Source organism: Mauremys mutica, chromosome 1 (genome assembly GCF_020497125.1).
Source record: "Mauremys mutica isolate MM-2020 ecotype Southern chromosome 1, ASM2049712v1, whole genome shotgun sequence".
Classification (NCBI taxonomy): Eukaryota; Metazoa; Chordata; order Testudines; family Geoemydidae; genus Mauremys; species Mauremys mutica.
The window spans coordinates 330344339-330357489 of NC_059072.1; the positions used below are offsets into that span (position 1 = coordinate 330344339).

A 13151-nucleotide genomic window follows, 5' to 3' on the forward strand; every position below is an offset into this window, starting at 1 on the left:
CCGCAATATGCTGTTTGGCTCCTACCCTTCAGTCCAGAGGCCAATGCTGTTCAGTATTTAATTTAGAAAGTGCTTCAGTATGAAGGAGCTAGATAAATGAAAAATATTTTTACTGTACACTCTACTTAATGGGAACATACTCAATCAATATGGCTGCCTTGTTGGGTTGTCCCCGGCAAAACTGATTTAGTTAGATAGTGAAAGGTTATTAGCACACTATTAGCATAAATTCTGCTTAAAGGGGAAGTATTTAACTAGTGCCAGTTTGTTAACTGATGTATAACAATGTGTTGTGTGTGTGGAATGGTGAACTCCACTCTGCAGTATGGTCTAGTGCAGGGGCGGGCAAACTTTTTGGCCTGAGGGCCACATTGGGTTTAGTAAATTGTATGGAGGGCCAGTTACGGGAGGGAGTCATGGCCCGGCCTCCACCTCCTATCTGCCCCCCCCCAGACTCCTGCCCCATCCAAACCCCCATTCTCTGACGGCCCCCCTGGGACCTCTGCCCCATCCACACCCCCCCCGCTCCCTGTCCACTGACCACCCCCAGACCCCTGCCGCCCCATCCAACCACTCCTCTCATTCCTGACGGCCCCCCCGGGACCCCTGCCCCATCCAACCACCCCTTCTCCCTGCCCCTGACTGCCCCCAGCCAACCCCCCCTCCTTCCTGACAGCTCCCCGGGACCCCTGCCCCCATTCAACCATCTGTCCCCCCCGACTGCCCCGACCCCATCCACATCCCCACCCCCTGACCACCACCCCAAACTCCCCTGCTCTCTATCCAACCCCCCCGCTCCCTGTCCCCTTACCACGCTGCCTGGAGCACCAGAGGGTGGCGGCGGCCGCATGGCGCCCGGCTTTGCAGTTGCGCTGCCCCAGAAGCTCACAGCCCTGTTGCCCAGAGCACTGCGCCGGCGGCAGAGCAAGTGAGCTGAGGCTGCGGGGGAGGGGGGACAGCAAGGGAGGGGCCGGGGACTAGCCTCCCGGGCCAGGAGCTCGGGGGCCGGGCAGGACAGTCTTGCAGGCTGGATGTGACCCGCGGGCCGTAATTTGCCCACCTCTGATCTAGTGGATAGGAAACAGCAGTGGAAGACAGGAGACCTGGCTCTATTCCCAAATATGCTACTGATCTGCTGTGTGACCTTGGGCATGTCACTTCATCTCTCTGTGTCTCTGTTTGCCTTCTGTTTCCCTTCACATCCTCTGTCTGCCTTGTCTATTTGTAAGCACTTTTGGTGGTGGCTATATCTTACTGTGTGTTTGTATAGGACAGCCTTTAGGCATTACAGTAATACAGTTATACAAGTAATTGCAGCACAAAGTAGCATCTTCAACTCTGAGGCATCTGAAAGCTACCAATGAGATAATTTTAAAGCTAAGACCCTAGACAACATTCTCAAGTGCTCTGTTTCAAAGCTGATCTCAAAAAACCTGCATACCTGGCTGATTTTAAGTATTTATTTTAAGTATTCTTGAAAAGAATTGACTTGCTACACCCTTGTCTTCGTTTGTGCATGACTTAAAAAGCAAGTCAATTCTGAACATTCTATTGTATGTATTGTACCCTAACTGACTGCATAAGATAATCTTGTTTTATAATATGTGTTAATTGACAAATGTTTGATGATGACAATGATGTAAACAGAGAGCTATTTGAAAGTGTAAGCACCTGGGGGTGGAGTTTAAGAAGTTTTCAGCTTTATCTCTGTATTTTTATTGCTTGAGTTCTTGACTTACCATCTTGTAAACTCTATGGCCTGAAGCCATGAGAGAATAGAGGTAATTGAGTGAGCTCTCTAATGTCATCTGCTAGAGACCATGGGGAGTTGACTGAGTGAGGCACTACCTCATTTAAATATCAACTGCTGGTAGTTTGTGGACATTGGGAGAAAATTTGATTAAGTTTTGTATTTGGGACACTTAATTTTGAGCATACCCTGTTGGGAATACACCTGGGCAAAGCCTGGGTATGGGGTCACCTGATTAAAAGTGATGTTTGCCAAGGTGGGGTAAAAGGTCCTGGATAGAGCTAAGGGGCTTGGTGCTGGTAAAAGTGCTTTGGGTAGAAGGGACTCTGTGGGGTTTCTAAGACTAGTAGTTTCTAAGACTACTGATTGTCTTGTATCAGCGAGAGCTGAGTCAAAAGCTGTAAGTGCTTTATGTGACTAGACCATACCAGAGATTAGTTGTCTAGCCAGTGGTCAAAGACCAGCAGTAGTTCCAGTCACCTGAGCAGCAGGTAGAGCATCGCAGAAGTTGGGTCCAGTCATAACACCCAAGGCAAAGAGGAGGGTAGATTCACCCACAGGATATAACTTCCAGCAGGTGAGCAACAGAGGAATTCACAACAACAGTCTATGTCAGCCTAGCAACTCAGCTGAGGCCTCGCTGTCCTAGCTGTTGAAATCACTGTAGCAGGATAGGTGGTAGAGCCCCAGAACGACTATTCTAGAAGATTTGCCTGGACTCATGGAACCACAAGCTGTGAGTGAGAAAATTGGGAACCCACAAACTGGGATGGGAGATGGAAGTGCATCAGCCATTCAGGGGCCAAATGTTTGGGACTCTGACTTATGCACCCTGAGGCAAACGGTGGTGAAAGGTGTTAAATTGTAAATATTTGTCCCAGTTCAAACTGGTCTTTCCCTTTTCTCCACTCCCTTCCCCTAAAGTTCATTTGTTTAGACCTCTGTGCTTGCGAGTGGGTGCAGATTGGCCAGGCCAAGTGATTACAGGTTGCCAGATTACTAGATAGGGGTCTTGATACAAAAAAAGCGGAGGAGAATCCCTTAAAATAAGGACCCTGCCCTTGTCCTGGCAGGTGCAGTGGCAGAGGGGTTACAATCTACCTTCCCAACCCTGCTCCACCTCAGGCAGGCTGCCATGGGCACTCAGAGGGTGGCCGCCTAGCGCTGACCCCTCACCCCGGCACAGCGTGAGGGGCCCTCTGTGGCCACGAGGGGACGCTGGGGGGCTTCGAATCCTGCCCCATGCCCACGAGAGCGGGAGGGGGCAGCTTGTCCGCCAGTGAGCCGCAGGCTGGAGCCGCCACCCTGATCCCCTCAGGCGCCCCCTGGCCAGCGCCGCCTTCCTTCCCCGGCCACAGCTGGCCCCACCTCTCCACCCCCCGGCCTGGCCCGCCACGCTGCCTCTCCCCGGTCACTGCCACGCCCGCCCCTTCCCTGCCCCCAAGGCCAGAGCCGCCTCCTTCCTCCCCCCGGAGGAGCCGCCGCCGCCGCCGTGTTCTTCCTCCCGAATGACACGGCAGGAGCCCGCTCCCTCCAGACATGCTGTGCGCTGCCCGCGCCTGCAGCGCTGCCGCCGAGCCTGTGGGCACCAGCCGCCGCCGCTGCTGAGCAGCAACTTCAGCAGGAACAGGCAGCCCCGGGGCTGGGGTCAGTGTGTGTCTCCGGGCTCGGCTCAGCCCAGCCCGCCTGCTCGGAGCCCAGCGGCAGCAGCGGCACCTTGTGATCTCCTGCCGAGTTAGGGGCACTTCGCCAGCCGCTGCCGCTGCCGGCGGGGTGTGGGCTCGCCCTGTCCTTCCCCCTGCCGTATCACCTGCCGAGCTCGGAAGGCAGCGATCCCCAGCAGAAAGTTCAGCAATGCGGGAAGTTTGGGGGCAGCTCGGAGAGTAGCTCAGGGGCTTTTGACTCAGCATCCAAAACACCACCCCACCGCACAGGGGGAAAGAGGCGAAGGGGGCTTCCTTGGAGGAGGGAGCCGGGTTTCTTTGGGCAGATACGGTCCCCCTCACAGCGGATCCCAATGCAACTGTCCGTCCGCCTCCTTCTCTACGTTGTAGTCTGGGCAAACTTTTGCAGCCGTCAGGGCACCACTGCCCAGAGCGGATCTATAAAAGCCTTGCGATCCTCTAATCTTAGGCGAGATGGTAAGTGGCTCTCTTGTTTCTTATCACGAGTATTTACAGAACTAATGCAAACCTAGTGGCGAAACTTACCCCCCCCCCCCATCACCTGCCCCGTTCGCTTTCAGACGTGCACCTATTGGGAGCCCTCGTCTCTGTACGCTGTACCTAGTGCATTGCACTAGATAGCTTCCTAGGGGTTAATGTACGTTACTGAGCCTAACCCTATGCGTAGCTTGGCTAGGTAGAGAGAACTAGCATCTCTCCAGGTGCTGGACTAAGAGATGAGAGTTGTCCCATCTGCTCTTCCCCTTCTCCCCCAGGCTGTTTGGGTGGGGTGCTCCCACTGCAGCATTATTTTGTAATCACCTGCAATTCTCGTGTCCCGGGAAGCCCAGGCACAACTGAGGGAAAGAAAAGAACCGCTGCAAACTTCTCAGTGTAACTTCAGGAAGCTTTCCAAGGGCTCACTGGCTCACGAACCTGCACTGTTAGTTTTGTATGTTGCACTCTCTGACTTGTCTCTAGATTGTAAACTCTCAGGGGTAGGGCAAACTCTTCTTTGCTGCGTACAGCACCCAACGTATATTGGGTGCTGCTGAAGACAGACAATAATCATAGTCTGAGCTTTTGCTTCTTTTGTGCCAATGGCAGTAGCTGATTCAGTGACAATAAGGTACCTAAAGCTGACTGGCGCTTCTTCAAAACCCCTGCCTTGGGGAGGTCTGATTTTTATAAACACTTTGATGAGAAGACTTGAATAGTTTGATGTTAAGATTTTCTTGTTGGATGGTTTGTTTATTTTTGAACCATGCGGCTGTACTAGTGGCTCCTGTTTAACAGACAGTCCTGTGAGATTGCCACACTCAAGTTGTGTATGTCTGTGACTTTTTCCTTTAAGAGGGGGACAAGGAAGAGAGAATGCAACAAGCAGAGAATGAAACCCAAACCGTGAATACAACTAGTGCTATTGCTCCTGCTTCGGGGGTTTCCAGCTGCAGACAGCTGTGGCACACCTCTCCACAGCTGCTATTTGCTGCTGGAAGCCCTTAAGGCAGTAGCATCCCTAAAAGGTTTTGGGAACAGGTGGGGCTGTATCAAGTGTCCCATTGTGGGACATTTCTTATGTAGTCTCCCCCTCCCACTTCTCCCGCCTGTTGTAATGGATTCCTTCAAATTAGCCGCTTTTTATGTGTCTCCAGCCCCAGGCACTCATTACACATTCTTTTTCTAGAGGCCACTTGTGCAAATGGGGAATGGTGGCAGCAGCTTTTGCCAGAAGTCTGTTCTTTACAAATCTTGGAAGATGTGCCCCACCCTATATGTCCACAGTATCATAGTGAGACACTTGTCTAACTAGCTGTACCTTCTTCTGGATCATAAAGTGATCTGGTTGAAGGTAATAATGTACATCTATCATGAAAAGCAGCTGCCCCTTCTGAATGTGCTCATGTGACTCTTGAGTCATTTCGTGATGAATATTCATAGGAGTGCGCCACTGAAGGGAATTTAGTGAACTCTTGTTTGTTCATAATGAAATATAATAATGGCAAAATCTCCTGGTTTGGGAAAGTTAGTTAGTTTCTTGACTGGGATGCCACAGTCTTTCGAATTGTTGCCGCTAATGTAGTTTTGAGTATGAAGTCCTGCTTTTAAACATTCCATTCCAGCTTCTTGCTGATAAAAATCCAAGAATGCAGGTAGACAGTTCTTTCTTTAAAAAAAAAAAGTGAACAGAAGTTAAGATGACAACCTCTTTCAGTTGGCTGAATTCTTTATAGGCCAATCTTTAATATTCATTTTCTAATTTGTCCAAGATCATGCTTTTTTATATGTTAGTTTTTATTTTTTGTTGTGTCTTGAAGTGAAGTTTTAGTTAATTTGGGGAAATATTTAGTTTAGGCCTCTTCTGTAGAGCTAGGAAAATGGGTCTTGGAGGAGGAAAAACATATAACTGAAACTATTTCTATTCCTGAAATCTAATGCACTCATTCACATGTCCTTTTATTAAAAATGGTGTGTTTATAATAAAGACACACACCCAATGATTTCACTGTTGAACATTTTATTAAGCTTCATATTCTTTTTGTCTGCTCATTTCTCATCTTAAAATGTATAGAATGGCCAACTAGCACTGAACCGTGCTAAGAAGGCAGCTCACTTATCCAACTCATACCCGAGACAGCGTCTTCAGGGGAACTCCCTGAAATAATTTACCTAAAACCTGTTAAAATAATCCTCTTTTCACATGGACAATAGGTGGAGTTCAGTGACTGATGGTATAAAGCTAGTTTTCTCCCATGCTTATGATCAGCTTGAGAATAGATCATTTTTCCCCAAGTGGAAAAAACCTGTATAGGTTGGCACTGCCACTGTTTCTCATCTTGGGAATTTCCAAGGGGAAAAAATAGTATGTGTAAAATGATTAGGAAATTGCTTTCCTGTCAATTTGGATAACTTGACTTGAAGATTAAGCTTGGTACCTTTAAGGCTGGCTCCCTTGAAGTCAATGAGTATATTTATTGACTTCAGTGACAGTGGGGTGGACTCTTTTTTGAAAGCACTGAATGTATATGAAATTGCATGTTTACCATTGTACCCTACTGGCCAGCCCTGAACAGGCGCAGGGGTGGGGGGAGGAGAGAGAGAGAGAGAGGGGCACAAGGAATCTCTCTCAACCTTGTGCACACACACAAAAGCCAGACACAATTGTAGACTGCTCCTCATTGGTACTCCTGCAGGTGTTAGCTACATAAGTAGTGGTAAGAAGGGAATGGCCGGTAGCATTGTCCATAGAGGGGGAGTTCACGCTTTGTCTTTTACAGAGTGTAACTGCAACTGTGCACCGCTATATTCTGGGAAGCTCCAGGATGTGCTGTTCTTCCACAAGGCACAATGCATGCTGGTGCTGCTGCTGCTGGTGTGGGGCAGCTGTGTGCCTCCCTAAAGCAGGCAAGTGACTAATAGGCCAGATTGTACTCAAATGTTTATCAACGGAATCATTGCTTGAGCTTGTTGACTAAGGCCTGTTTATGAAGCCAAAGGACATGAGTTACATTCCAAATGGATGCAATTAGCTGACAAGCATGGTAGCTGTCTGTAGGTTGCTGTAGGTCACTACAAATACTTTCGTGTGCTGTTTTATTTTTTAACTTGTTTTGGTCTGAAGTGGTGCTATTACTGATGGGTGGCTTGCACAGCTGAATTGAAGGTGGGCGGTATTTATTTATTTTTCTCTGCAAATAATTTCATCTGTGATAACTGTGAAGCACATGGTTACATTGGTGTTAAAAATGTTGCAGTGCTGGTTTTCAAAATACACCACGCAGACAAAACCTAAGGCAATATAATGCCCAGGGTAGACCATTGTGATTTTGATGTTGTAGTCTTAGAGATATCCACACAGGAATCCAGGTCTTTTGATGTGTGAAAAAAATCCAGATTGTAGGTTGCCAGACCACTGACAACCTGTGCTTTTATTTAAAAACAAACAAACAAAAAAACCCACAAACCCACATCCTTTGGATTATAGTTGTCAGTGACCTCAAGCAGAATGAACTAGTGATATTGAAAGTGCATAGTTATAATATGGAGACTCAGTGTATCTTTTGACCAAAGCAAACCAAGATTCCAGAGTGTCTTCTTTTAGCCTAAAAGAAGTTGGCATATGTGTAAATTGGGTTTAGCTAAGTCTGAGGTGGATTTGGACAAAAACCAATAGATGAAGGGCAGTGCTTAACATTTTTGGAAGTTGAATGACTATCAATCCAAACCAGACAGTGCTTCCTGCTGAGGATGTTAAGAATGTAAATGACCTATTTAAAGTCTACATCCTTGTGATTCTTTGTCCTCTTGAAAGGACGGGTGTTGATGACTCAGCTGCCCAGTTTAGCAAAAATCATGTTTATTTATTTAATTAAAAAAAATACAGTAGTTTGGGGTTGCCTACAGTAGTTATTATGCACCTGGTGATATTTATTTAACATGTTAGTAGACTCTTCATAGACAATCCATTGAAGATAGAGATTTACACATAGTGGGCTTTCAGGACTGGGCCCTTACCTTCTCTGCTTCAATTTCCCCATCTGTAGTGTACAGATATTACCACCCTCCTAGCACAGGTGTAGTGTGCTTTTTGTAAAGGGATTTAAAGATGAAATGTGCTAAATAATAATACTTAACACCTATTTATTACTTTGTAATGTATCTGTCTAGCAACTACAGGTTGCTTGCTCCGAGATTGTTTCTGTTTCTCTGGACTTAGGGTGACCAACCATCCTGAAGGAGGGGGAAAGGGGGAGGGAGAGCGAGGAAGAGAAGACAGTCCCAAAATGCAGAGCTCAAGTCCTGGTCCCAAGTTGAATGACTCCAGGACAGCATTTGTCCTGGCTTCCCTGCAGCGCTGCTCTGTGCCTGCCCGAGGTTCAGGGGTGGCGCCAGCCTCTTCCGGGTGGGGTGGGCTGAGGTGGGCCTTAACTCCCCCTCACCATGAGGGCCTGCCTCTCCTCCTCTTCTCTTGAGGCCCCGCCCCCTAGCCAGCCATTACCTGTAATAATAATAAAACATTCGACTCAAGTATAACTTGTCTGTCAATTGCTGGTGTCTCTACCTACATAATTAACTGTTGGGGCTAAAGAACAAGGGAAATTACAGGGAAATCATGACTCTGACTCAGCAGCAATCAATATGATGGAGTTCTTCAAAGGAGCCTGCAAATGTGTTTTCTCAAATAGATTTATAGCACATAGTGGGAAGACATTTCCACTGGAGACTTTCCAGATGGTGTCTGAATTACCGTACTTCTAACTGTTGAAACATATTGAATGGTATTATTGGTAATAACCTTAAAAACTGACTTTGAAAACCTGTTCATTGTTTTTTTCAGTTCATAGAAATTGAACTTCGTTGTTTTTAAATTCTAAAATGATGGCTTTTTTGGCCCAAATCCTGCCCTGGGAGGGTGTTTTGTAAATGACTTGTGAAGAGACGTAAATGGGAAAATCATAGGGAATTATTAAGGCCCTGATCCTGAAAAGGCATTCATGTACTTATGTTTCAGCATGTAAGAACCCAGTGAGCCAGCTCTGCTGTGGATCTATGACAATGAATCTATGAAAACATACACTAGCAGAGGATCTGGTCCACTGAAACTAATTGCATGTTTGAAATTAAGCCTGTGTATAAATGTTTGCAGGATCAGTGCCTTCATTTTTATATTCTATAGCATGTAAATGAGGCAGGAGGGAAGTGGGAAGAGTTAGAATAAGTGTTATGGTGGTTTACAAAAAATAGTATTGAAGTTAGAACAAAACTTCAGTTCTGTGTTTTCAGAGAGCAGCAAAAAGTTGTAATAACATTTTTGAAAGCTCCAGTTGAAAAGTGAATTGTATGACAAATATTTGTTTTGAACTACTCAAAGCAGTTGTCATCCTGTTTGCATGGTTATATGCTCTTGTTGGCACTAGAACTTAAGGTATTTGAGTTGAAAGTAACATTTCTTTTTAAAGCAGTTGCCTGACAACTTTCCAGGTTGCCAGTTGCTAAAATGGAGACTGCACTTTGATGTTTAAAACATTATTTTGTGAAAAAACTATAATATTTCTTTAAATAAGAAGTAATTTACAGTAAAAGAGAGAGTTCAAGACAAGTAATCTTGCAGTGAAATAATACACAGATTCAGGACATTGTATTGCCGGCCCATTTTTACCAGGCCAAACATAAACCTTACCTAAAAGGAACAAATCTGCAAAAATACATATTACTTATATAGTAAAAAGTCTCTTCAGGGATTGGATTTTCATTTCACTAATAATATATGTACAAAAGGTGCAGTAGAGTATTTATATGCTGTTGAATTTTCATATTTATGGTGGAATTAGCTATACAAAAATGCATTATACATAACTGTAGCAAACCAGAGTACAAGAAAATTCCCATTCATAACAAATGAAATGGCTAATACTTAGATGTAAATTCTTCTGTGGATGCACCCCTATCTCCATAGTTTTCTGTAGAGTACATTGTGTTGTAGGTGAGACTCTCAGCAAAGGTCCCGCATGAGGCCTATACACCATTTAAATCTTAAGTGGGACTTCAGAGGTGCACTAGCTCTGTGCTGGCCCTCTGTAAAGCCAGGAATCTCACACCTTATGTGGTGGTGTTTTTTTTAAAAGTAACATTTTGGCAAAGAAACAAGTTAAAGTTGATCGGTTACACTGCATCACGCAAAGATCCCACTACTTAAAATCTAGCAATCAGAGTGTAAATAAGAGCTTTATTTCCCCCATGTTGTGACAGTATTTTCCGAGGAAGGGACATTGCGCAGAAACTCTTGCCTTTTCCTGATGAAGCTCTTTGGGCTGAAATGTTGGAATGGCTTTTTGTTATGAATCAATCTCCTGTTTATAAAGCAAGAGAAATGTCCTGTTTACAGTGACAGAGTGAATATGCTTTCTTTGGGAGCATGGTTTGGCTCTAGTATTTTGGTAGAGAATAAATCCTGCCTGATTTCAAGCTTCCTATGGCATTTGAGTGCTCAATGTTTGGTTTCATTCCTTATTTTTGATCTTTGTCCCACGTTGCAAGCAGGGCCGCCCAGAGGGGGGGCAAGTGGGGCAATTTGCCCCAGGTCCCGGGCCCTGCAAGGGCCCCGCGAGCACTGGCCCAGTGACGGTCCAAGTCTTCGGCCGGCATTTCGGCGGCGGGGGCCCTTACAGTGCTGCCGAAGACGCAGAGCGACTGATGGGCCCCCGCCGCCGAAATGCCGCTGAAGACCCGGACCGCCGCCGGGTGAGTACAAGCGCCGCAGCTTCCCCGCTTTGCTCCAGGCCCCCTGAATCCTCTGGGTGGCCCTGATTGCAAGGGCCAACATCAAACAGTTGGCAGGCAGAGAGTCCTGCATGCTGGGGATAGTGCAGGAGGACACACTTTGCATTCTGAATAGACTTCTGCTAATGCATTTCAACCCTGCTGTCCCTAGTCATTGAGGTTGAACTGTACAAAACTATTGATTAAATGCTAACTCCATTAAAAGCTTAAAAAACAGCCTTGACCTTGCTTCAGTGGAAGCAGGATCTGTCTCAAAGTAACATACAATAAAAGAAAAGGTTGGTGAGTTCTGTGGAGCGGTTGGGAAGGTCTGACTCTAGGTGAATGTTAGAATATTCAAATTACAGTTACATTTAATTAGTGATTGCACAGTTTAGCACTGGTAGCCATGAACAAAGAATGCAAATATTTGCAAAAATGGAGAACATTGAGGGTTCAAAGTGCCCAGTTGGTCTTCTGCCTCCAGTGACAATCTGAGGGTACGTCTTCACTACCCACCGGATCGGCGGGTAGCAATCGATTTCTCGGAGTTCGATATATCGCGTCTCATCTAGACACGATATATTGAACCCCGAATGCGCTCCCGTCGACTCCGGAACTCCACCGGAGCGAGTGGCGGTAGCGGAGTCGACGGGGGAGCCGCGGACGTCGATCCCGCGCCGTGAGGACGGGTAAGTAATTCGAGCTAAGGTACTTCGACTTCAGCTACGCTATTCACGTAGCTGAAGTTGCGTACCTTAGATCGACCCCCCCCCAGTGTAGACCAGGCCTGGTTGTGTGTGCCATCCACAGGATATCCTACAGGACCCTAGGGAGGCTAGAGCACAGTACGTTTCCAAACCAGGCCTTAAGGAAACCTGTGTTTTTGATGTCTCCAAATTTGTTTGCTTTTTATTTTAAAGAGACATGGAGTGGATTATGAGTGATTCTTTTGTTCCTGGATCAATGGCAGGAAGTTTCTCTCAGTGTTGTTGAATTTCCAGTAGTTGCATTTGTTTTTTTTTTCTAATCTGATGTGGCCTACCATAAAATTGAGAATGAGGTGTGGAGCCATTCAGGTCCCCACTTGGAACCCAGATTAGTTACGTAGTCAGGATGTCAATACATATTCATAATTATGAATAGTGGGAATAGTGTGATATTTGTGAATAGTGTGATATTTGTGCCCTTAAGTTTACAACAAAAAATTCACTAGAAAATTACCTGCTCCAGCACACCTGTTATGGAATTGTTGTAGGCAAACAACAAATAAGTTATGTTAGCACAGCTGATTGGGCAGATGATGATGATGCCTTTAGATTTGTAGCCACTCTCTGTGGAAGCAGACATCTTTCACACAGCTGCTTAATCATGACGTCTCAGCAGGGATGATCATTGTTAGGAATGATTTCACTGTCTTCTAAGCATGTCAGAAAAAAGGGTTTAAAACCTTATCACAGAAACCCAGGGAGAACTTGCTGCATTCAACACATATGAATGAGCACAAAGTTTCTGCAGTCGTCTCATTTCTTGCACTGGTCCAGAATCTCTGTCTATGTCACAGTGTTAATAAATTGAGTGGAACCCATATACCCTGCAAGCAGCCAAGTAGCTATTATCTAGTAGCAGTACCTCATCTCTTGCACAGGGATGCTCTGTAACTCTATCTCCCACCTTCCAGAACCTTGTGAATGATGTTTTGCCAGCTGTACAGTGGGGTGAGTCAGGTCCCTGCAGCAATCTGACAGACAGCTATGCAGAAGCTTTAAAGGTCTGCACAGTGCTTCAGCTGCATTCCCAGCTGATAACTGTAGCTGTAAGACTGGAGAAAAACCAAGGCCATTAGGGCAGAGAACTGCTCCAAAGGTAGTCTGAGGGATGAAGAGGACAAAGAGTATCCTTCACCCTCCCTAATAGAAATAAGTGACGTGTAGAGTGGCAGTCCACTATCCCCCAAGGTTACAGAAACCCCTCTGGTCTCAGCTCAGAGGAGCACAAGGGTGGCTGGTGGAGGTGGGGAGGGAGCTGTATTGGGAGGGGTAAAGTATGAAAAAGAGCCATATCTCAGCATATATCCTGATACAGTTTTGCTCGGTAAATCAATCCCTTGGTTTCTAGATGCCTGTCTGAAAGTTGATTTATTTTTGGTGGTGGGTAGAATTAAAATGGCCAAAGAAACCAGCGAAAGCTGCCATCTTGGTGCCTGTTCCTTTGCATGTGTCTGGAGTCTGGTTGTATCCCGTAGTGTAAAGAAATTCAAGACAGCAGCAAGGAACACATCACATTGCCTTAGATAGACTGGATTAGATTTATAGGCTTTTAAATAAATACTTAAAGAGATTTTGTAAGAACTTCAATTGCTTTTCCTTTCACCTACCTACCAGGATCTCAGTCAATATTTTCCCCACAAGCTTTAGCGTAACAAACGGAGCTCCCGACATTTCGTTTTTGAAATGTCAACAACTCTCACAGGAGAA

At 46.0% G+C, this 13151-nt stretch overlaps 1 protein-coding gene across 4 annotated transcripts in view; it reads left to right on the plus strand.

Annotated features, from left to right (window-relative positions):
* The first annotated feature begins 3250 nt into the window (after positions 1-3250).
* PDGFD (platelet derived growth factor D) overlaps positions 3251-13151 on the plus strand; it is a 183657-nt gene continuing 173756 nt past the window's right edge. For all 4 annotated transcript variants that reach the window (XM_045018976.1, XM_045018985.1, XM_045019003.1 and 1 more), the window contains exon 1: positions 3251-3891. In XM_045018976.1, the coding sequence (XP_044874911.1) occupies positions 3768-3891 (124 nt within the window). In that variant the 5' untranslated portion in view covers positions 3251-3767. The remainder of the gene's footprint in view (positions 3892-13151) is intronic.